The sequence below is a fragment of the Suricata suricatta genome, chromosome 17, assembly GCF_006229205.1.
Source record: "Suricata suricatta isolate VVHF042 chromosome 17, meerkat_22Aug2017_6uvM2_HiC, whole genome shotgun sequence".
NCBI classification, from domain to species: Eukaryota; Metazoa; Chordata; class Mammalia; order Carnivora; family Herpestidae; genus Suricata; species Suricata suricatta.
In genome coordinates this window covers 18775397-18800514 of record NC_043716.1, presented here as the reverse complement: position 1 = coordinate 18800514, position 25118 = coordinate 18775397, and the positions used below count along the sequence as shown (strand labels likewise).

General features: G+C 41.2%; 2 protein-coding genes across 6 annotated transcripts in view; one reads left to right on the top strand and one right to left on the bottom strand.

The window, feature by feature from the left end:
- The first annotated feature begins 4998 nt into the window (after window positions 1-4998).
- TEFM (transcription elongation factor, mitochondrial) lies at window positions 4999-12482 on the top strand. Of its 3 annotated transcripts, none has more exons than XM_029929084.1 (4): window positions 4999-5143; window positions 6171-6634; window positions 9817-9966; window positions 11837-12482. In XM_029929084.1, exons 1-4 carry the CDS (start codon window positions 5113-5115, stop codon window positions 12272-12274), a joined length of 1083 nt encoding a protein of 360 aa, XP_029784944.1. In that variant the 5' UTR covers window positions 4999-5112; the 3' UTR covers window positions 12275-12482. The 3 variants fall into 3 exon arrangements, with proteins under 3 accessions (XP_029784944.1, XP_029784945.1, XP_029784943.1); XM_029929085.1 differs by having other exon boundaries at window positions 5100-5164; window positions 6171-6523; XM_029929083.1 differs by having other exon boundaries at window positions 5100-5164.
- A 1623-nt stretch (window positions 12483-14105) lies between these two features.
- The window catches only part of ATAD5 (ATPase family AAA domain containing 5), a 43627-nt gene continuing 32614 nt past the window's right edge, over window positions 14106-25118 (bottom strand). For all 3 annotated transcript variants that reach the window (XM_029928837.1, XM_029928836.1, XM_029928838.1), the window contains 8 exons: window positions 24774-24907; window positions 23971-24064; window positions 22268-22332; window positions 20317-20497; window positions 18289-18470; window positions 16128-16990; window positions 15536-15694; window positions 14106-15431 (listed from right to left, as the gene is read on the bottom strand). In XM_029928837.1, coding sequence (XP_029784697.1) covers window positions 15353-15431; window positions 15536-15694; window positions 16128-16990; window positions 18289-18470; window positions 20317-20497; window positions 22268-22332; window positions 23971-24064; window positions 24774-24907 — 1757 coding nt within the window. In that variant the 3' untranslated portion in view covers window positions 14106-15352. The remainder of the gene's footprint in view (window positions 15432-15535; window positions 15695-16127; window positions 16991-18288; window positions 18471-20316; window positions 20498-22267; window positions 22333-23970; window positions 24065-24773; window positions 24908-25118) is intronic.

Sequence of the window (25118 nt, the reverse complement as noted above, 5' to 3'; positions counted from 1 at the left end):
ATTTTGAGAGAGAGGGGAAGGGGTACAGAAACAGGGAGAGAGAACCCCAAGCGGGCTCCGTGCAGAACCTAACGTGGGGCTGGATCCCATGAGATCCCGTCCCGAGCTGAAATCAAGAGCCGGATGCTTGACTGCCTGAGCCACGCAGGCGCCTCTGCTCTTCATGCTCTTGTCCGCACGACCCGGCCTGCAGAGGTGGCTACCGCTCTCAGTCCCTCCTCGGGGCCACCAGAGCCTCGGAAGGAAAGGGGAGCTGGCTGCGTCTCCTCCCTGACATGCCCCCAGACAGAAGCGTACACCTCTCAGTCTGTAGCAAAGGGAAATGGACTGCCTTAACCTGTTTCCTTCCCTGAAGACATTGCCACTTGCCTACAATCAGGGCTCTACTGGGAGAGGCAGCATTGTGGGGGTTGGCTTCCAGAGAGGGTGCCTGGTTGTGAGGAGAGAGAAAGAACTAGAAAATTAAGGTGAGGCCCTACCACAGGGCAGGGATTTGGAGATCTGGTCAGCCCTGTGGCGTCGGCAAGGACAGGTAGGGTGTGTATAAAGAACAGAGAAGGGTGGGCGCCTGGGTGGCTCAGTCGGTTAAGCGTCCGACCTCGGCTCAGGTCACCATCTCACGGCTCGTAGGTTCGAGCCCCGCATCAGGCTCTGTGCTGACAGCTCAGAGCCTGGAGCCTGTCTTCAGATTCTGTGTCTCCCTCCCTCTCTAAAATAAATAAAAACAGTAGAAAAAAAATTTTTTTTAAATAAAAAAAAAGAACAGGGAAGGGGAGAGGTGGACAGGCAGCTGGAAAATTGGTGGGGGGTCTGCAAGAGCCTAGGTGAGAAACAATGCAGGTCAGGTTGATAGGATTTCGTGTGTTTTTAAATTTTTGGATGTTGCCATGCGGTAGTGGGTCATGAAATTAATATTGATTTACTGGTTCCAGCTAGCCTAGCTTTTTTTTTTTTTTAACATTTATTTATTTTTGAGAGACAGAGAGAGACAGATCACAGCAGGGAAGGGGCAGAGAGAGAGGGAGACACAGAATCGGAAGCAGGCTCCAGGCTCTGAGCTGTCAGCACAGAGCCCAACATGGGGCTTGAACCCACGAACAGTGAGATTGTGACCTGAGCTCAAGTAGGCCACTTAACCGACTGAACCACCCAGGCGCCCCTAACCTAGCTTTAACAAAAAATTTCTTACCTCCTCAGAATCCTATATGTCCTTAGTCTCTTTAACTTGACTTTGTCCTGTTTCCTTTTAAACATTCCCTCTTAGTTTTGAATTATCTGCTCACCCCCAATACTGGTGCTCCCAGAGTTTTCTCTTTTGACTTGGTGTGGTTTTTCTCATACTCCGTCTCCCCAGCTCTTCCCATGCCCTCTCTACGCAACAACCTCCAAATTTATACCCCAGCACAGTCTTCTCCCTTAGCATCAGACTTATGTACCTAACGATCTACTAGACACCTCCACCTGATGTCCTGTATATTTTTTGTTTTTATTATTTATTTTGAGACAGATAGAGACAGCACAAGTGGGGGAGGGGCAGAGAGAGAGGGAGACACAGAATCAGAAGCAGGCTCTAGGCTCTGAGCTGTCAGCACAGAGCCCAACCCAGGGCTCGAACTCATGAACTGTGAAATCATGACCTGAGCTAAGTTGGACGCCCAACTGAGCGACCCAGGCACCCCTGGTGTCCTATAGGTTTAAAAATGGATCAGTGTTTTGTTTTGTTTCATTTAATGAAATAAAATAGAAAATATATAGGTAATAACACAAGTATTTTTTTTAATGTTTTTTATTTATTTGGGGGGAGAGGCAGAGAGAGAGGGAGAGACAGAAGCCCAAGCAGGCTCTGCGCTGTCAGCACGGCACCTGTTGCAGAGCCTGATGCAGGGCTTGGTTTCATCAACCATGAGATTATAACCAGAGCTGAATCAAGAGTCAGACGCTTAACTGACTGAGTCACCCAGTATTTCTTTTTAATGAAGGTTTTGTGACACACCATACATCGATGTGTCCTGTGTCCTGGTCAAAAAGGTTTCAAAAACACAGAAACCAGATAACAGGCTAGACAGAATGATGGAAGGAGTGGGAGGAGCCAGAAACATCGGCACTACAAACGGGGAAGTGAGAGGAGCTGGTTTATGTGGAAAGTGACAACTTTCATTTTGAACCCCCGGAGTCTGGTTTACAGTAAATCATGACCGTAGTTGGCTCTTCACCTACCACTTCCAGCTTCCCCTCCAGGTAATATAGAATGAATGCTCTGAGGAATGAGGGAGTTTCCCCTTAAGCTCATTAATAACTAGCTCCCAGGAAGAGGTAACACTTTAAAGGGGGAACAAACAGGGGCGCCTGTGTGGTTCAGTCGGTTAAGTGTCCGACTTCAGCTCAGGTCATGATGTCGCGGTTGGTGGGTTTGAGCCCTGCGTTGGGCTCTGTACTGACAGCTCGGAGCCTGGAACCTGCTTCGGATTCTGTGTCTCCCTCTCTCTCTGCCCCTGTGCTCTGTTTCTCTCTGTCTCAAAAATAAATAAACTATAAAAAGCAATTTAAAGGGGGAGCAAAAAAACATTTTTTTTCTTTTAATGTTTATTTTTTGAGAGAGAGAGAGCGAGCGAGAGTGAGCACGAGCCTGAGCAGGGCAAGGGCAGAGAGAATGGGAGACAGATGATCCTAAATGGGGTCTGCTCTAAGCTGAGAGCCCAAGGTGGGCTCGAACACACGAACCACGAGGTCATGGTCTGAGCTGAAGTCGGATGCTCATCTGCCAAGGTCAGCCAAGTGCCCCTCCACAGCCGGTTTCTAACAAGAAATCCTCTTAGCTGTTGTGTGAGGTTAGTACCATGATCTCCATTTCAGAGATGAGGAAGCTGAAGTTCAAAGAGGATGAGAAACTGTTGCATCCATCACCCCGGCTCCTTATGGCTTCAGGTATCAGTTTCCTAGGGCTCCGGTAATAACCTACCCACAGCCATGTGGCTTAGAGCAACAGAAATTTATTCTGTCTCGGTTCCGGAGGCCAGAAGAGTGAAATCACAGTGTAAGCAGGGCTGGCTCCTTTTTGGGTTTTTTTTTTTTTTTACATGTTATTTTTATTTGAGACAGAGGGAATGTGAGTCGGGGAGAGGCAGAAGGCGAGAGAGAGAGAGAGAGAGCGGGAATCCCAAGAAGATTGCACACAGTTAGTGCTCAGAGCCCTGTACAGGGCTCAAACCCATGAACATGTGAGATCATGACATGAGCTGAAATCAAGAGGTGAATGCTTAACCAACTAAGCCACCCAGGCGGCCCTGGGCTGGTTCCTTCTGAAGGTGACTCTGTTCCCTCTCTAATACTCTGGGATGACCCACTGGTGATCCTTGGCCTTTCTTGGCTTGTAGATGTACTACTCCCACCTCTGCCTCCATTTTCACATGGCATTCATTTGGTCATTCTTCTAAAAGCACAGTCATACTCAATGAGACACCTGCCCCCACTCCAGGATGACCTCATTTTAACTAATTACATCTGCAGTGACCTTATTTGCATATAAGGTCACATTCTGAGGTACTGAGGGCTAGGACTTCCACAGGTCTCATTTCATTTCATTTCACTTCATTTCATTTCACTTCATTTCATATATACATAGAGAGAGCATGAATAGGGGAGAGAGGCAGAGGGAGAGAGAATCCTAAGCAGGCTCCACGCTCAGTGTGAAGCCCAATGTGGGGCTCAATCCCACCACCCTGGGATCATGACCTAAGCCAAAGTCGAGCCCAACACCTGGGGCACCTGGGTGGCTCAGTCTGTTAAGCATCTGACTTTGGCTCAGGTCATGGTCTCAGGGTTCATGAGTTAGAGCCCTGCATCAGGCTCCCTGCTGTCTGCTTGGAGCCTGCTTCCAATCCTATTCCCCTCCCCCTTCTTTCAAAATAAGTAAATAAACTTAAAAAAAAAAAAAAAGTCAGACACTCAACCAACTGAGTCACCCAGGCACGAAATGCAGTTCAACCCATAACACCTCATTAAGCAAAATAAGCCAGGCGCCAAAAGGAAATTATTTGATTTGGAGGATTTTGCACAAAACGTTGAGTTTATTTCTTGTTACAGACCTAGGTTCTCCAGGAATTGGTAAGATGTCTAGAATTCCCCTGAGTTAATTCTTACACATACTTAGGAATCCTTACATCTCCACTACCTCCTGGACAAGATCTACAAAGACACTACCACCTCATGAAAACACAACCGCACCCCCTTTCCCTTCAAAACCCACCCCCCTCCTGACTTCTGTTTTGTTCACAAAACTAGCTAAAATCTCCCCATCTTCCAGACAGAATCCTTTCCTTTCCATTCTCCTTACACTTTCCAGGTTCAGTTCTTTATGGCTGCCTGTCCCTTAGGGAAGAGACACTCATTTCCAGACTCCCAGCCTCTTCCACCTCCAATCCAGTAGGGCACTTTCATATATGACCAATTTTCTAGAAACGCACCTCTGCTCTGACCTACAAAAGCCTCAGTAGCTTTGCGCTACTTAAGGAGCTATTTAACTGCTCCATTCTGCATTCAAGGCCCAAATAAATTTTGTGCCAGCTTCACCTCCCCCAATCCCTGCCAAATGGAACGCTGTTCCGACCTCCTCGCCATTCCTTGACCTCCTGCTTCTCCCAGTTGCCCCTTTCTGCCTAGAAACAGGGCTTTTTGTGTACCTGTCTACGCTCCCCACCGGATCCCGCTCGTTGCGCCCCAGGCAAGGCCCCCAGAGGACCTTATCAGTTCCTGCACCCGGAACAAACCCAGGGAGTCTCCTTGAAGGAGGGACCTTGCCAAACACAAACCAGAACTGGCCTAGGCGTTTTCTTCCCGGAGATTCGTCTCAGGGGCGGTCACGGGTCGGCCGGGGCAAGAAGGAATCTGCGAGGGGTCCGGGGACGTCGCCCCGCCCGGGTGCGCCAGGAGGTAGCAGCCCACACGCAGCTCACCAACTCCCCAGGCCGCACGTACCTCCCGCCGCTGCCGGAACGTCCCGTCAGCCGGAACCTTTTCCGCCGAGGGGCCGGGCACTTTTGGGCGGAGCACTTTTGGACCGGAAGTCGGCGGAGGAAGATTGGCCTGTGGGGACCGAGCGCTTTACTTGGGAGAATGAGCGTCCATGGTCTCCTCGTGGCGGGAGGTAGAGTGCCTGGAATACTAGGTTAATTTCCCGTCTGTCCGTAGCCCCTGTCCTGGCGTATTTCCACCCTCAGGTCCCCGGTGCCGCTCTCGGTCTTGAAGTCCTAGCTGAGCTGCGGGGCGCCTCGGAGCGATGGTGCTCCCGGGGGGAGGGGTCCGCGAGGGGCTCCTTCCCGCACTGGGTGGCGGGCAGTTCAGATTCTAACAGCCCTTTGCGGGCCTCTGACTGTATTTTTTTTTCCTGGGGCTGCAGGGTCAGAGTGACTTTCTATTGGTTGTACAGAATTTTTTCTTACATGGTGTTTGCTCTTCCACTTGCAGAAACATAGTTACAGTAGAAATCTCGAAAAGTGTACCCGAGAAACAAAAATCGTACTTCAAGCTACCCCTCAGCTGAAACATTTCTTACACAAGTATAACATTTTATGATTATTTGTTTCCCCCGGATGAGAAACTAGTGAAAATGGATGTGAAAATATTCTCGAGATTAATTACAAAAGGATCTCTCCAAAGTTAAAAATGTCAAAAACGTTAAGCAGTTGAGGTCATTGTTATTTATTAAAATATTGATTATTTTTAGAAAAAATTTTAATGTTTATTTTTGAGAGATTGCGATGGGGGAGGGGCAGAGAGAGGGAGACAGAGGATCCAAGAGGCAGGTGTGGTGGTCGGGAGTGGGGGGGCGGGGGAGCTCTGAGCTGTTAGCAGAGAGCCCGATGTGGGGCTCTAACTTATGAATGGTGAGATATTGATTGACCTGAGTGGAAGTCAGACTCTTAACCGACTGAGCCTCCAGGTGCCCCTGAAGTCATTGTTTTTAAATGCATGCTTCATGAAGGGCATAAAATTTCTAGGTTGTAAAACTTAGGACTTATCCACAAAAATCAGAAGATGTGTCTTGTGAATTTGGTATACTACTAAAATTATGGGAAAGTCTCTGTCACTTTGCATAGCCTCTGGTGAAGCCACAACTAATACTAAAAGAAGTAGGACATTCCAACTTATATTTTGCTAAATTTTCCTTTCAGGAAAGTGGCGATGTTTTCCAATTTCATTACGGTCATCCTTGGTCCATGCTCTCCATAATTCCTGCTGTCGGAAAAAATCCACTGCACCTGAAAAGATTATTCCCAGTGTTGGTCTTTGTGATGAAAATACAAGAGAATCTGGAAATGCACTTGACAAGCTCTTCTCTTCAGAGCAGCAAGCTTCCATCCTTCAGGTGTTGAATACCGCATCTAATAAAGAACTTGAAACTTTCAGATTGCTTCGTGGAAGGAAATCCATCAATATTATAGAGCACAGAGAGAAGTTTGGGCCATTTCAGAATCTGGAGAGTTTAATGAATGTGCCCTTGTTCCAGTATAAAACTACCATTCAGGTTTGTAACTCCATTCTTTGTCCAGAGACCAGAGGGGAAAAAAGAAAGTTCCAAGACAACCGGCTCTTGAGAAAGCTCATCAAACCAGAAATAAAAAGAGAGAGACTTAAGGTATAGCATTTTTCTTAATGTTCATTATACAGCCTACATATTTGAGAACCCACTTTGCAAAGCACTATTCTGGGCACCAAGACAGCCTGTAGTTTAGCTGGTGTGTGATCAGCACTGAAGAATGAGATGTACAGATAGTAAGTTGGCAATGGAGAGGACCGGGAACTGGGGCTGTGACTGTTGGGGAGAGTTTATTGGTAGATCTTGGAGAGGGCAAATGAGGCTAGATGGAGGAGGCAGGCATTCTAGGAAGAAAGAACAGTTGTAGAAGAAGAGAGAGTTTAATGAATGTGTGACAGAATCTGAGGATTCTATCGAGAGTAATGAGAAATTAAGATGCAAAGATGGTTATGGCCAGGGAGTGACTTTTATTTTTATTTTTTTAATATACATCCAAATTAGTATTCAGTGCAACAATGATTTCAGTAGATTCCTTAATGCCCCTTACCATTTAGCCCATCCCCCTCCCACAGCCTCTCCAGCAACCCTCTGTTCTCTGTATTTAAGAGTCTCTTATGTTTTGTCCTCCTCCCTGTTCTTATATTATTTTTGCTTCCCTTCCCTATGTTCACCTGTTTTGTATCTTAAAGTCCTCATATGAGTGACGTCATAAGATACTTGTCTTTCTCTAATTTCACTTAGCATAATTCCCTCTAGTTCCATTTCCAGATGTAGTTTGCCAATGGCAAGATTCCATTCTTTTTGACTGCCGAGTAATACTCCATTGTGTATATATGCCACGTCTTTATCCATCATCCATCGATGGACATTTGGGCTCTTTCCATACTTTGCCTATTGGTGATAGCGCTGCTATAAACTTTAGAGTCCATGTGCCCCTTTGGAACAGCACTCCTGTGTCCCTTAGATAAATACCTAGTAGTGCAATTGCTAGCTCATAGGGTAGTTCTAGTTTTAATTTTTTGAGGAACCTCCGTACTGTTTTCCAGAGTGGCTGCCCCAGTTTGCAGTCCCACCAGCGGTGTAAAAGAGATCCTCTTTCCAGGGAGAGACTTTAGAACATTACACTGGTCTTTCCAGCAGGATTTAATGTAATCTTCTTTCTTTCCCATCCTCCTTTTAAACAGCATCCTAAAAGCAAATCCTTTTCAATGTTGTCTTTTTTTTCCCCATGTTTATTTATTTTTGAGAGAGAGAGCGAGAGCAAGCATGAGCAGGAGAAGGGCAAAAGAAGGGCACCCTTAACCGATGGAGTCGCCCAGGCATCATAAGACAACTATTAGAATTACTTGGCATATCAGACATTAAACCTTGGAGGAGGGAGTTAAGTCCTGTATGACAATATGTGGTAAAATGTTTTCTCATTCTCTACCAGTAGGAAGCACAGTTTTTTTTGGACCAGGAGTTCTCAGTTTTGGGGGGATTATGGATACTTTCTGAAAAACTGATGAAAACTATGGGCCCTCTTTTCAGAAAAACAAAAAAAGCACATGTACACAGAATGTTGCATATACTTGCAGAGGGTTTGTAAGTTTCACGAAGCCCGTCCGTGGACTCCTGATAGAACTCTTGCAAGTTGATCTGGAACGAATTTGAAGCCAAATTTTTCAGGGGCTGGATTTTCCTTCAAAGTGTTTGCTACAAGGGTGCCTGGGTGGCTCAATCGGTTAAGCATCCAACTTCAGCTCAGGTCATGATCTCGCGGTTCGTGGGTTCGAGCCCCGTGTCAGGCTCTGTGCTGACCACTAGCTCAGAGCCTGGAGCCTGTCTTCAGATCTTGTGACTCTTTCTCTCTCTGACTTTCCCCTGCTCACGCTGTCTCTCTCTCTCTCTCCCTCAAAAATAAATAAAAACATTAAAAAAATTTTTTTATGTGTTTGCTACAAATACTTTACTCTCATTACAGTGGAGTTGTGATCTTATTTAGAGGGATAGGTTCTAAAATTATTTCATATGACAAAAGTCATGCAGTAGTCCTTGAAAACAATCTTGTCCATGAAGTAGTGTGTGTGACCTGGTGCAGTAACTGTTATGTGCCGTAAATCTCGACAACACTGAGGTAAGGAAAAGAACCAAAAGAAGGCCTGTATTTTGTAGATTGTCTGGGCATCCAAACTATTCTTCCCTTAATGGGTATTTATCCATTCCTTAGCAGTGACAGGGAGATGGGTATAGAATTAGAAAAAGATTCCTGCTTATCTGCCTGTGTATGTGTGCAGCACACGACCTAGCCAGATAACTAAATGAGCTATGGGGGTGAAGCGATGCCATTGTATTGTATCTCCAGCCCAGACTTCACGCAGAGTTAAATCCACGTGCCCAATTATCTATTGCACATTTCCCCTTAGAGACCCTGGAGGCAACCTGAGTGCAATACACTAAAATAGGACTCACCACCCCCTTACCTTCCCAGGTTGATCTGCTTCCTATCATCACCTTTAACAGGTGCCATTAAATCATTGAAATAAAACGGTTCATCCTAAGCTCCCCCATCCATCATAGCAATTCTACCCCCATTATCTCCGATCTATATCTTGTCCTCATGGTCACTGTCTTTAAATTTTTTTTTAAGTTTATTTTTGAGAGAGAGAGTCCTCGAGAGAGCAGGTGCACAAGCAGAGGAGGGGGAGAAAGAGACAGAATCCCAAACAGGCTCTGCACTGTCAGCACAGAGCCCAGCACAGGGCTCTATCTCACAAACCCCAAGATCATGACCTGAGCCAAAATCGGGAGCCGCTTAACTGACGGAACCACCCAGGCGCCCCCGATTCTTCATGGGGTCATAGAACAGGCACCTCCCCCACACCACCTGTAGTCTAGCCGCCCGAGTGTGAGGTGCCTCACAGCGTATCTGTGTGGACATCTGGTGAAACAGCGTCCCACTTAGCATGTACTCGTCCTCCAGGCAGTCCTCCAGGCAGTCTTCCCGGCCCAGGGCTCCTCTCTCCGGTGTAACTGTTGTGTGCTGGCATTTCTTACAGTGCACGGGTATGTTGTTTCCCAGGACTTTGGGCAAGGTGCTGGGAATAAGTAAAGGTTCTTTGTTTATAAACTGCTATTGGTTATCTTTTACTATATTATTCCTGCATTTCTTTAACAATTCTGTTTGTGAACTGTAAATATATTTGTTACGGAAACTAATTTGGCATTCTGAGTTTATAGCTTTAACTGTGTATCTGTTAAAACATTTAGACTTGTACTTAAACCAAGCTGTTTTGTTTTAGGCAGTTAATAGCATCGTATCCATTGTTTTTGGAACTAGAAGAATTGCCTGGGCCCACCTGGATCGTAAGTTGGCAGTGCTGGACTGGCAGCAGAGTGAGTGCCGCCAGTTGATGAAAGGAACATACTTATCATCTGTCTATTTACAAGAGGTAACGCAGCCGCGCCTCCGAACCCCCACCTGCTAGAACTCTTTGTGTCGGTTAGTCCTCTAGTCCTAGAAGGAACGCAATACAGGACTCAGGATGGACTCTCTTCGGGTGCTTTCTCTTCACCCATTCCCAGCATGTTTTTGTCACCTATGCTATTTAAAAGTTGAATCTTCATTTAATTTATGAAATACATTCATGTATCAAAGGCAGATACTGAGAAAAATCAGTGTTAAAATATTTTTTCTAAATGTTATAGCTTTACCACTATATAAAACTTGTTTTTCAAAAATGCTGTCACTGAGTGCCTCATTTGAGTCTTCAAAACCTTGTGAGATGGGGAATAATTACCCTCCTGATTACACACACACAGGTACAATCAAGCATCTGATGGAATTAATCACCTGCAGATGATGGATTATAGGCCAGTTATTCTAACCCTCTGCTCTGCCCTAGACATTTTTATTTAAAGCCTTTTTAAATTTTTTTTTTTTTTTTGAGAGAGACAGCATGAGCAGGGGAGGGTCAGAGAGAGAGGGAGATACAGAATCTGAAGACAGGCTCCAGGCTCTGAGCTAGCTGTCAGCACAGAACCTGACATAGGGCTTGAACCCACAAACTGTGAGATCATGACCTGAGTCGAAGTCAGACGCTCAACCATCTAAGCCACCCAGGTGCCCCTAAAGCCTTTTTAAATGTTTATTTTTGAGAGAGAGAGACAGAGAGCAGAGTGGAGGAGGGGCAGAGAGAGACACAGAATCTGTGCTGTCAGCACAGAGCCTGAAGCAAGGCTTGAACTCATGAACTGTGAGATCATGACTGAGCCGCTCAGGCGCCCCTTATTTATTTATTTTTAATGCTTATTTATTTTTGAGAGGGAGACAGGATGTGAAGCAGGCTCTGTGCTGAGAGCAGAGAGCCCAGTGTAGGACTTGAACTCACAAACTGACCTGAGCTGAAATCAGATCCATAACCCACTGAGCCACCCAGACACGCCATGCTTGGATATTTTTTTAATGTTTTTATTTTTGAGAGAGACAGCGTCAGCAGGGGAGGGTCAGAGAGAGAAGGAGTCACAGGATCTGAAGACAGGCTCCAGGCTCTGAGCTAGCTGTCAGCACAGAGCCTGACGTAGGGCTTGAACCCACGAACTGTGAGATCATGACCTGAGCCGATGTTGGACGATCAACCGACTGACCCACCCAGAAGCCCCATGCCTAGACATTTTTAAAAGGTTAATAAAAGTTTTGTCTAATCTTTTTTAAAATTAAAAAAAATTTTTTTTTCTTTTGAGAGCAAGTGGGAAAGGCAGGAGAGAGAATCCCAAGCAGCTCTATGCACAGAACAGAGCCTGACACGGCTTAAACCCATGACCACGGGATCATGACCTAGGCCAAAATCAAGAGTTGGACCCTCAACCGAGCCACCCAGGTGCCCATTAAGCTGTCTAATACAGATTTTAGAAATTATGAAGCCCAGGGGGACACCTGGGTGGCTCAGTTGTTTGGGCATCTGACTTTGGTCATGATCTCATGGTTTGTGAGTTCCAAGCCCTGCATCAGTCTCCACACTCACAGCAGAAAGCCTGCTTTAGATCCTCTGTCTCCCTCTCTCCTTCTGGCCCTCAACCTGAGCTCACTTGCTCACTCACGTGCTCTCAAAAATAAACAACAAAAAGCATTATGAAGCCCAGAACTGGGGTGTCCTGATGCCTCTATTAAATGTCTTTAAAATTACTTCAGAACTGTTAGCAGGAGTTTAACGTAAGTTATATATTTAAAAAAAAAACAACAATGGGAGAGGGGACCCAAACAACAAAACAAAACTTAATTATTTCTTGTCACTAATTTTGCCTTTTTTTTTTTTTTTTAAGATTTCTTCAGTCATTTCAAAGATGCCTAATTCTGACTTCTATGTTCTGGAAAAAATAGGGCTTTCAATTCAGAACTCCTCTCGGTTTCCCGTGGTGTTACATTTTCATATCATGGAAGCCATGCTGTATGCCTTATTAAATAAAACCTTCGCCCAGGACGGCCAGCACCGGGTCCTGAGCATGAATCGAAACGGAGTGGGGAAGCACCTTGACCTGATGGTCGGGGACGCGCGGACCAGCGGCAAAGAACTGGTGAAGCAGCTCCTCGCGGAGTCCGTGCTGAAGGAGGAGCCTCGCGTCCGCTTCCCGTCGGACAAGATCGTCCGCTACCGACAGATGTTTGCGGCGACGGAACAGCAGAGAGCAGAAGAGTTCTATGATTCCTTGTTGCAAGCCGTTGCCTTCTACGAGTTAGCAGTTTTTGACACTGAACCTTAAAATTCTGAGGTTACCGTCATGAACTCTGCTGTTATATATATTAAATTGTATTTATTACTTGTACAGCTGTAAGACCAGCTGTTTTTAACAACCATGTTTATGGAGAAGAAAACATGCTGGTGTTCAGATACTTAAAGCCAGGCTGTCAGCTGTTAAGTTGGTCACACAATAATGACTGGGCCAAATCAATAAATATTTTAGAGGAAAATGGGTGCCTTTTGGGTTTTAGTATTGAACGTAAAATGCCCCCTTAACAGCCAAAACAAGAAAGTTATCTCCCCTGAAAAGCAAATTCCATCCTAAAGGATTTGCACTGTTACACTGTTAAAACAGGGAGTAATGATTCTTCTGGGTGTTGCTCATCATGGAAATAACACGAGTTATGAGCCAGAACACAACTTATAACTCCTTTTCTGTAAGTAGCATGTGGTTCGATGTACTGCTTCCAAAGGTGATTTTCATCAGCGCGGTCTATCAAACCCAGAACAAACAAGCTGTGTCTAATAGGGTCTTTTTTTTTTTTTTCACTTTGAAGTATTTTACTCGGACAGACCATTTTTTGAGAAAAGTAGCACTAGGAAACCTGGGTGGCTCAGTTACGCGTCCAAATTGATTTCAACCAAGGTCATGATCTCATGGTGGTGAGATGGACCCCCACACTTGACATGGAGCCTGCTTAGGATTCACTCTCAGCCCCTCCCCAACTTGTGTGTGCGCTCTCTCTCTCAAAATAAACATTTAAAAAAAGTAGCACCTAATCCCCCCCATATCTCCTATTACATCTGCCTTGGTTCAGGCCTTCATTATATCTCACCAATCCTGAACCCAAGTCTCTGATGTCAAAGCAATATACCTTTCCTTTAAAAAGTAAAATATATTTGTTGGGGGAAAAAATTCAAATCAGAAATATATAAAATCTGGGGAATCTGGGATGCACTCCAGACCTATTGAGAGACACTTGTAAATCTCTACATTTACCTATATGGTTGTATAAAAACATCTCCACCTTGGATATGTTGTTGTAGATATCCCAAACTACACGTCTGAAATGGTCCTTTTCCTTCACCACCCCCGCCCCCCGCCATTGTTCTATACTTTGGTAAACAGCTTCACCAGCCATCCAGTTGTTCATGCCAGATATGTGGCATTCTACCTCCTTCATATTTCTGGAAAGAGCTTTAAGTGGAAATGTGTTCATTTTAGGACTTTATAGGGTAAGATGCTAAGTACTGAAAAGCCACCAGAAGTTTATCTCAAAAGTGAATCTAGGGGCGCCTGGGTAGCTCAGTCGGTTGAGCATCCGACTTGGGCTCAGGTCATGATCTCACATTCATGGGTTCGAGCCCCATGTCGGGCTCTGTGCTGACAGCTCAGAGCCTGGAACCTGTCTTTGGATTCTGTGTCTCCCTCCCTCTCTGACCCTCCCCCGTTCTCACTGTCTCTCTCTCAAAAATAAATAAAAACATTTAAAAAATTAAAAAAAAAAAGTGAATCTAAATCTTATAGGGCTTTATCACCTTTAAGAATTCATAATTTCCCCCCATATCATGCTAAACCTAAAAAAAAATCTTAAATGTGTCCCATTAGGGAGGAAAATATCCCCACTCTTTCCTGATCTTATTAAATATAATTCTATAGTTCTTTTACTTTGATTCTCAATTATTGAGGATTACCAGAATTTTTAAATAATAAAAGACCAAAGTAACAGGTAAGTGCTCTACAAATAGTGAATGAACACTAGTACACAGTAGAAAGAAATCCATATACTTAAACACTCAAATCTTCAGGTCTATTCTCTCTTGTACAAGCATGAAACCTGTAAGAGCCTATATCCAAACCTATAAAATGCCCGTATTTATTTATACAGATGACTGCACCTGGAACACCTATTTAAACATTGCATAAAGCCTCTTAGCTTTAGCCTTTAATTAAATCCATATACTATCAATAACAAGAAAAAGTAAATTGAACAAACGAGGTAAAAACATATCTTCATACACATTTGTAAACAGTTACACATCAATATTTTCCATCTGTACAAAATTAGGATCCTTGCCTTTTTGGGTGAAAACATAATTCACCAGACAATGTAACTGAATTCTAGGCTAGTACATAAAATCAACCCTTGAAATAGGAAACTATTTTCAGATATACCTGATTATATGATCGCAAAAAATGACTTTCAGTGAAATGTGAAATTTTATGATCTTGTAATTAAAAAGATATACTTTCTTCAAAAGCATAACCTTACATGGAGATGACTATGATGTAGAAAGCCTATATAGCAGAATCCTCCTTTGTTACAATTTTGATGAATAGCAGTTTGTCCAAAACAGATATATTAACATCATTAATATCTTTATGAAATAAAACATCATTGATATAAAAATACAAGAAAAATGTACAAGGCAAAAGATCTGAGTTGGCAAAATATACAAGGTATCACATATGTATGGTTGCTAAAAAAAGATTTATGAAAACAATTCGTAATCTTGTTTTCACTCCGTCAGCATGCTGATCCAATGGTAAAGTACGCTGGAGGAATACACTAAAAATAAATTCATCTGGAAGATGTTACTTTTTGAAAATCGAAGCATAATTTCTTCCCTATGAAGTTTTTTTGTGTGTTCTGTAATTTTGTCTTGCATAAACTTATTTTTTAAAGATCACCACCTAGATGATTCATATATACAACTTGACAGAGTACTAAAGGGTGGGTTGGAGTCAGGTGGATTAAAGGTAACAGGAAAGAGAAAACTTATGGATTAATTTAACACTGATACGTCTTTAGTAATATTCTAGTGAACTGTCCCTTCTAGAAACAGCTCACTCACATGACAAAACCCTACAACAAAACTAAATCGGATAATATAAAAAGTTTCAGGAAAAAATACCACCACAATCATAAATACAATTTGGAACTCAAGTTTTTTCATTTTAAATATCTGCACACTAATAAAAAATATACAAAGAGCCTGTTTTAAATGTACAGCAAGATATAAATTCTCCCATGAATCAATATAAAAATGTATCTTGAGGACCCATAATAATCTGTACAAGGCCTTGTTAACGTGAACATTAAGGGAAGCCAGCTGCCAAAGTGTTCACAGTCTCTTTTGAAATGTTAAGATGAATCCCTTCAAGATAGTGCAGGAACCTGTCAAAATTACAAGGAAAAGTTCAATTTAACCATCAGGTGAGAATATTCATTAATCTTGAAATAGCTGTCTACAGTGTTATTTTTACAGAGTCTTTCTTTACCTTCTTTTACTTTTCCCTTGTTCTTTAAGCTTCTCAGTCTTACAAATGTTTCGAAGAGTTGGCAAGTACTCAATTATACTAGCTTGTCTATTACCCAGGTTCAGAAGGGATCGGCTAGAAAATACACTTTTAATGACTGCTATCCTCTTCCAGGCACTGCTGTAGGTGAAAAGAAATGCATTACGTTTTACTTTTAAGGTCTAGTAAAAACGCGACAATCTCACACACAAGCAGCGTCTGGTCTCGACTTCTCCTTGCTTCTGGTTTAGGCTAGATTAATCAGATTCCAGGTTAACTTCCTGTGTCATTTTCATCACATCACTCACTCGCATGGGAAAAAACCTTTAACGGCTACCTGCGATCCGTCACAGCCAATCAAAACCCCACTGCCTGTCACCCAAGAGTCTCCTAATCTCTCATTTTTCTTCCCAGTAATCAGGCTGGTCTCCCTGTCTTATTAGAAGCTACATTATTAATATTAAGGTTTACCATGATCAATAAAGCCCAGCATTTCAAAATTAGTAAAAAGAAACTAATAATTTCCCCTTTATCATTTATTATTGACAACTAAAAAGTAGAAAGTAGGACTTACTCTAAATTAGCCGCTGACTGACTGAAGTATACATTGCTGCGCTTTTGTGAAACATAAAAAGTAAGCTCTTTCGTTGGATCTCTTCCCGATTTCTTGCAGGAATTCAAGGAGGTTTCCAATGCTTTCGAAATAGTAGATGAACATTTAGCAAAGCTGAGAGCTTCCACCCCTGCCTTTAATTCTCCAGAGCTCGGGGAAGTCCATCCATCGCTAGTCTCCAGACTGAACTCATCACAAAGGCCGCTTTTAACATTTGTCCAACTGAAGTCACGTTTGCCAAATTCCTTTTGTTCTCTTACGTCATTTAAAAGAGCATCTAAGAAGGACATGTTATCCATGAACTCAGTGAGAGAATTTAGACAATGAGAAACGAGGGCAGAACATGCTTTTCCTGCAGGTGTTTTAGGAGGGCAAGGAACAGACTCAATGTTAGACTCTAAACATCTGTTCAGTTTCTTGGTCTCTGGATTGCTTTCTTTGTCTCTGGCTTTGCTTTCTTCTGAATTTGAGGAAGAAGATGCAGGGGAAGGGCTAAGGAATTCATTAGAAAAGTCCACTTCAGTATCAAATAAGTCACTATCATCTAGAATGACCATCTTTTTCTTTTGTTTCTTCTTTTGTGGCTTTTTCAATGGCTTCTCTCCTTCAGAACGTTTCCTAGCAAGACACTTCATATTTTTTGTTGCTACACTCGTGTCCACACTTCCTGATGAGCCACAAAAGTTTTCTGTTTCTGGAATGATGTTAACAGGTAATGGCAGAATGAACTCAAGATTACTATATATGAAATCTACATTCTGTGTTCGGAATTCTGCAAGAAGCTGGATGAACTGATACCATTCTTCCTTTGTTCTGATTTTGTGCTGAAAAAAATTTTTGAATGAAAAACTGTTAGAACATAGTCAACATTTTCTACCCATGTGACTATCTTAAAAGTAATGAGTCGCCAGCCTCTCGTAATTTTATTGCCCTATATGCCCTTAATCCATCAAATAGTCCCAGGGGCGCCTGGGCGCCTCAGTTTTCAGGTTAAGCGTCTGACTTCAGCTCAGGTCATGATCTCACTGGTTCGGGAGTTTGAGTCCCATGTCAGGCTCTCTGTTCTCAGCGTAGAGCCTGCTTTGGATCCTCTGTCTCTCTCTCTTTGCCCCTTCCTATCTCGTTCTCTCTCTCTCAAAAATAAAAAAACACTAAGAATAAATAAATAATAATAAAAAAATAGTTCTGAGTCTAAAAAATACATTTAAACCTTGAAGAATTAAAATTTTTAATAGTTTAGACCCTAATTCAATAGTCGCTTAAAAACTACTTTTCTAAAATTGTCTTTTTTTTAATCTTAAATCTTTTAAATCCTAGTGTAAATCCTATAATATGCACTTAGAGTATTATCCGGGAACCATCTGTCAAAGTGGTATAGTGTGTTAAAATCAGGAATCTATGAAAATTATAGGCAAATTTAAGTTAACCTTAAGCTTTATTTTTAAAAAATATTTATGTAGTTTTAGAGAGTGGAGGAGAGGGATAAAGGGAAAGAGAATCTTTTAATTTTTTTTTTACTTATCCTTTTTAGTATTTATTTTTTGGAGAGCATAAGTGGGAGAGGGGCAGACAGAGGGAGACAGAGGATTTGAACCAGGCTCTGCATTGACAGGCTGACAGCTGTGAGCCTGATGTGGGACTTGAACTCATGAACCATGAGATCATGACCTGAGCCAAACTCAGAGGCTCAACTCACTGAGCCCCCTCCTTCTTTTTTTTTTTTAAATCTTTTGTTTGTTTGTTTTAATGTTTATTTATTTGGGGGGAGAGAGAGCACACGCATGGGAGGGGCAGAGAAAGACGGACACAGAATCCGGAGCAGGCTCCATGCTGACAGCAGAGGGCTTGATCCCATGAACCGTAAGATCATGACCTGAGCTGAAGTCAGATGTTTGACCAACTGATAGCACCCAGGCGCGCCAAGGGAGAATCTCAAGCAGGCTCCATGCTCATGCCCATGACCCTGGGATCATGACCTGAGCTGAACTCAAGAGTCAGACCTCAATCCTCTGAGCCACCCAGACCTCCCTAACTTTAAGATTTAAAACACAGGAGTGAGTGCTGGGAAGACGAAAAGGAATATAAATCTAACTTCTTACACTAGACTAGACATCGAAAATACCTTTAGAAATGAAAATAAGTCTTCAGATGGGGAAAAAATGTTCTTAAGGCCAAACAAGGTCTCAACACAGCCAGTGTCACATTTGGGAAGGTTTGTAAGACTCCTTTTAGAACTTTTCAGCTTATTTTTGGAAATAGGGCCATCTTCAGAGCAAACAAGTTGAACAGTTCTGCTATTTCCTCCTACAAAATTAATAAAAGAAAATCTTGGCTATCTATAATTTTAATAAATTATAACAAACAATTATTTAAAATCTAAGATCCTTTGGCATCTTTTGGACCTATATTCCCATTTTGTTCTTCTCCACATATGTATTTAATTCATAAAGAGTACAATTCAAACATTATGCCTAGCACACGGAGGTTAGGATGGTGGTGGTCAGCTCACAGAACGATCCAAAAGAATAAAGTACACAGACTATGAACAGACAAGTAACAGAAGAAATACAAGTATCTAATAACTCATAAAAAGATATGTAATTTTACTGGTGATCATGGAAATGCAAATTAAAATAAGATACCATTCGCTTTTCACCTTTTAATTTGGCAAACTAAAACAACTGGGAACCTAATCTTCTCAGAAGTACACATCACGGAGCCATCAGACACCTTTCGTGGGAACATAAATTTGTACAGTTATCTTTTGGAAGGCACCTGACAGTACCTCTCAGAAGGTAAATGTACTCCAGCCTTTGGAGCAGCCACACTTCTAGAATTCTCTCCCACAGAAGTACTCACAGAAATGCTCAAGGATATGTGTATAGATATTCACTGCACGCTTTAATGACAACTGAAGAGAACTTCAAATTCCTCTAATAAGTGATGGTTAATTAAATTATGTTACATCCATTCCCTGTTATGGAATAGCATGCAGCTGTGAAAAAGAGAGGGCTAGAATTGTGCGTGCTAACAACACATTCTCCAGTAAAAACCAGCAAACTGCTGAACAAGAGGTATAGTGCTGGCTAACCGTGCTAAGTAAGTAGGTAGTGATCTCTGTACACGCAGAGATGAAGCTCTAACTGGCGAACTTTAAGGAGGGGGAAAAGCTTTTCCTTTTCCTTGACATACTTCTGTACTGTTTGAATTTCCAAGGAGTGTATAGCTGCATTTTTTAAGATGGACAGGAATAAAATGCATATAAAATCTTCAGGAAAAGAAATAATAACATACTTAGGTTTTTTTTTCTTTGAAAGTTCTTGATATAGCATCGTATTTCCAATCGTATGGCAATAGTTACTAATTTATTTTTTATAAGAGAACTTTTCTGTGCCTTATTTATCATATTTACTTCTAAGAATTAGTTAAGGCTACAAGCTTACATTGAATTAAATATATATGTTTGCTAATTTAAAAGAGAATACATTAATATTCTGAACTAATCAAAGGGGGGAAAAAACCTTGACAGGGGATTAATATTCCAGAACTTCACCTTGGTTTTACTTAAATATTTGTGTATTTCCCAGAGCAGGATCTGTAACTACAGAACTGGGACTACACAGCATGAAAACCACAAACTATGAACTTCTTCAGGGAAGGACCATGTCTTAGTCATGTAAGCACCGGACCTGGCACAGAGAGAGTCCTCAGTAAATGTCTGCGACTTCAACGGGGTAACAAAGACTGAAGATTGATAAGAAATAAAACATTACGGAAATGATAAAGTTCTTATGAAAAAAAATTATAGACTAGTGAAGCTAAAAGAGAAATTATTGTCATATAAAAATTATATATATGCAAAAAATCACCAATGTTTTTTAGTAAGTGGAGAAAGGAAATCAGTTGATAGATAAAATTCTATTCGTTTATAAATGTAGAAGAAACAATTTGTTGCATGTGCCGGTTTACTCTATCCACATTTGATGTTTATAAAGTTTTCATCAACTACGTGGACATATGCATGTTTATTTTCAAGATGAGTATGGTCCCTGGATGCTCAACATTTTTTAAATCTTTCAGATATTATGGCACAGCCTATGTTAACAGAGGGTCCCCTTACAGAAATTTCTTTTATAACAGACCAACTTACGACAAAGGGATAATGGCCTTTCTTCTAAAACTCCACCTCCACTTCTAATCCAGAATTGTAAGTAAAGGATACTTTTCCTAATATCACAACTATTTGCCGTTAACAACGTTACAAAGTCTTTCACATCAGTTCTAAAGTTCTCAGCTAGGCAGATCATCTGTAGGTAGCTGGCAACGTTTAGCTGAGAAGGAAACAGAGAAAGAAAAAAGAAACATGGTGAATGGCAGAGTTAACAGAAATACGTCAGTAATACGTATCTAACAGTAGGACAAATTTCACACTATCTGAACTCTTGAGAGTGAAACTGATCTAGAAAAATGTAAAGGGAAATATTTCCAAATTAAAAACATTTCACATACACTTATTTTATTAATTGTATACAGTCTGAAACAGCAAGGAAACTTTTATGGGAGATTTTCCAACATGAACCCTGGAGGCAATGTTATTAAACCTTGAGAAATTCCCTTAAGCTTAAATAATGGTACAACTTGATGGAGTATTTCACAGCCATTAAAATTACAAATGTAAATACTATAGAAGAAAATGTGAATACTATAATAATACTGAAAGATACTTATATAATCTTTAAAACCCAGAGTTAGAAAATTATATCAATGCATGCACAAGTGCATAAATGTAAGTTAACAAGAAGTGTTATGAGAAAAGATGAAAACAAAAATTAAAAAAAAACCCATACATAAGAATAAATGGACCAAGTAAAAAAATTTCATTTTATTTAGTATTTTCATCAATATTGCTATAATGTTTTTTTGTAAAACAACAAAACATACACTATTCTCCTCCCAGTGTTTATAGAAAGCTTTTTACCTTGAAAAGCTAAAATAAATTAAATTGTATTTACATTTTGCATATTTTACAAGATCACTTGCATTTCTACCTTAAAGCTAACAAGATAATTAAAAGATTTCCTTTATGAAATCTTTCACTTTATTCTATGTGCATACATCACTGCTGCATACTTCTGGGACTTCTGCTTCCCACAAACTAGGAGCTCTCTCAGTAACAAAAACCCTATTATCAGACAACCCTTGCCATTGGTAGTAACTATAAACTCTATAATCGATTACAAATAAATAAAAACAAAAACTACTTGAAGGCACAAGACAGTAACCAAAGCAGAAGATAACTGGAGGGAAATCAACGCTTGGACAAAAGAAAATGCCCCTGGGTGAATTCCCACCACCTCCTACCTCCTCTACACTGATTTTTGACTGAGGGCAAACAGCAGCAGGGGTGACTAAAAGTCAAACAGAAACTCACAGGACTACTGGCTTGAACCAGAGGACAGAGTTTGGGATGATGGCCAGAGCTGGAAAGTGAGGGGGAGGTCCGTGAGAGTGGGGAAACAGACTGCTAGCTATAAAGAAGAATGCAAGTCCCTGGTTGGGGCCTGAACTTCACGGGTGTGGGCCTAGCTCAAAGCAGTCCGGCTAAAACTAAAAGAGCTGAACAGAACAGCTGCCACATATTACAGGAGAATATTTGTTCACACAAACATAACAGAATCTACAACATATCATTCACAAGTGCAGGACTAAAGTCTCAAATCCAGAAATGTATAAAAGACATAACACACGACAACCGTATTATCCTAAGAATGCAAGACTGGTCTGACATTGAAAAAATCAAACAACATCATTCACCATATTGATAGAATTAAGAAGATAAACCACATGATTGTTTCAAAAGACGGAAAATAAGTATGAGACAAAACTTAATATCATTCCCAATAAAAAGACAGCTAACCAATAAAGACCATGAAATATATACAGCTGGTATCACACTTACTGGGAAAAGAATGCCCTTTACCCTCCCATCTGGGGCAGGAACTCCTATTTAGCAGTGTACTGAAGATACACTGGCACTCGAATAAGAAACCGTCTTTTACAGAATTGTGATATATGATTTTTTAACAAAATTCAAAACTTACAAGCGGAGGAGTACTGAAATTAATTTCTTCAAAGCAGCCATCAAACATTAAACTAAATGTTGGATCTACAGGAAAAAAACATTTTACAAAACCATTAAGATCATTAAATTACTTTTTCTAGTTACACTTTTTCTATGAAAATATTAAAAAAAATTTTTTAACGTTTATTCATTTTTGAGAGATAGAGCACAAGTGGAAAAGGGGCAGAGAGAGAGAGAGACAGGGACACAGAACCCAAAGCAGGCTCCAGGCTCTGAGCAGTCAGCACAGAGCCTGACGCAGAGCTAGAACCCACGAACCGAGAGATCATGACCTGAGCGGAAGTCGGACGCTTAACCGACTGAGCAACCCAGGTGCCCCTCTATGAAAATATTCTATATTTCATTGGTGATGAAAACATGTAAATTATAAATCATTATAGAACAGAATTTCTATCTTTATCTAAAATAACAGATCTTTTAATTTAACTATCATCTTTTCTTTTTTTGATATAGAGAGAGTCAGAGCATGAGAGTGGGAGGGGCAGAGAGAGAAGGAGACACAGAACCGGAAGCAGGCTCCAGGCTCTGAGCTAGCTGTCAGCACAGAGCCTGACGTGGGGCTCGAATCCACGAATGTGAGATCTGACCTGAGCCGAAGTTGGAGGCCCAACGCCACCCAGGTGCCCCCTAACCTTTGAATAATACAATTTATATCAATATTTTTAGAGGACAATCACTAACAGTCAAATGAGCCATTAATTTGTAACTAGAGTCTGACATAAACTAACACTTTCCTCTAGAAATCCATAGCAGAAATATGCTGCTGAATGTGTGCCATGAGAAATACTAGAAAACAATGTTATAATAACACTAATTATTAGGAAGTTTGGAGCAATTAGGCTGGTTACAGCTAACTTTAAAGTAGGCGATAATCATTATGGAGGTGTTTTCAGGGGTTAAGGAATGACTAAGTTCAATATTAAGGAACTGCAGAAACGCTGGGTTCCATAACAAATTCTGACCAGTGAAGGGTGTTTGGGGCTATTTGCAAGGTAATATATTAATTTTATATCACTCAAGGGTGCGAACTGATTACAAATTTGAATAATTCTTCATTTATAAAATGATCTAGGAGCCTCCAAATTTTAGGAAAAAAAGTTAATTTATTAGTAGACTTTTATTTTCTATTTTTTAACGTTCATTTATTTTTTTGAGAGAGATCGAGAGCATGAGCAGGGAAGGTGCAGAGAGAGCAGGCACAGGGGCAGCAGGGGGCGGTCAGAGGGTCTGAAGCAGGCTCTTTGCTGACAGCAGATAACCTGATGCGGGGCTTGAACTCACAGTGGTGAGCTCATGACCTCTGCTGAAGTCAGAAACTTAACAGACTGAGCCACACCAATACTCCTACTAGATGTTTTTTTAAATGTTTATTTTTTTGAGACAGACAGAGTGCAAACGGGGTAGGGACAGACCGAGAGAGGGAGAGGGAGGCACAGAATCTGAAACAGGCTCCAGGCTCTGAGCTGTGAGCATAGATCTCGATGTGGGGCTCGAACTCACGAACCGTGAGATCATGACTTGAGCCATAGTTGGATGATTAATTGTCTGAGCCATCAGGCCCCCCTTACTAAAGACTTTTAAAGGAACATTTCTAACTAAAATTAGAGGATTTCTCAAATATTTCAACCAAAAGCAGTTAGTTGTAAAATCACTGTTACCCACCACTTGTAGTAAGGATTACAGGTCTTTTAGTTGTTGCCATGAACGTTTTGATTGCATTCAAAAACCCAGCATCTTCCTCAAAAATGACATCAACCTAAGAATGGTTTATGAGAATATTAGCGTACTGAGTAACAAAACATTTACTGGATATGTTGTGTACACATACTAGATACACTGTAAGTCTATTAGAGACAAAGTTTATGAATGTATTAAATTTATGAACAGTGTGAATTCAGCCCATACTGAAATCTTAAAATGTTTTACACCAATTAATTAAGAAAATTAATTAAGCCAAAAAAAATGCAGACACTTGTACGTGTACAAGTATGAATCAAAATAATTTCTATAATCACTGAACAATAATTAGTAACCCTGAACTGCATTAATTATCTTTCTGAAAAATTCTTCTATGGTTGACAGTTTAATTCACTTAAAATTCAAATAGATACAAGTATTCCTGACTTTCTTGGCTATTTTATAATACTTCACAGTAACACATATAGTAATCTTTAGAGTGTTTTTTAATGTTTATTTGTTTGTTTAGTTACTTATTTATTGAGAGAGAGAGAGAGTGAGAGAGAGAGAGCACATGCATGCACAAGTCAGGGAGGAGCAGAAAGAGGGAGAGAGAATCCTAAGCAGGCTCCCGCAATATCAATGCAGAGCCCAATATGGGGCTCAAACTCAAGAACTAACTACAAGATCATGCCCTGAGCCCAAATCAAGAGTAAGACACCCATCCAGGTGCCTCACAGAAAAAGTCTGTATTATGAGATATCATGAATGTATGTCCACAAGCCTACCTCCTCAAAAAGAATGAGAGATGTTGCATTTTTCCTGTTGGATTCTTCAGCTCCAAATTCTTTGACATTTGATTTAGTTGTGTTTGTAGATTTAGTCTGAATAACTGGTTTCTGTTCATAAGAATTTTTGATTCCTGCATAAACAAAATATTAATATTTTAGGTAAAAATCAACCTTTAATAGAACACTGGTTATTTCTGCAAACTAAGCTCAAACTGAAACCCCCTATCAAAACTGAAACAAGTGACAGGGTGGGAGGGTAGGAAAAGCTTACACAAAACATCAAAACTTCTATATACATGACCTTCAAAGAGGTAGCTGAGGTTTAATAAATAGCAGTAGGAA

Bases quoted from the DNA above. Each gene is read 5' to 3' on its own strand.
- TEFM (XM_029929083.1), top strand. From the start codon at position 5,113: ATGAGCGTCCATGGTCTCCTCGTGGCGGGAGGTAGAGTGCCTGGAATA. The intron at 5,165-6,170 runs GTTAATTTCCCG...TTTTCCTTTCAG, and splicing joins TAGAGTGCCTGGAATACTAG to GAAAGTGGCGATGTTTTCCA. The intron at 9,967-11,836 runs GTAACGCAGCCG...TTTTTTTTTAAG, and splicing joins CATCTGTCTATTTACAAGAG to ATTTCTTCAGTCATTTCAAA.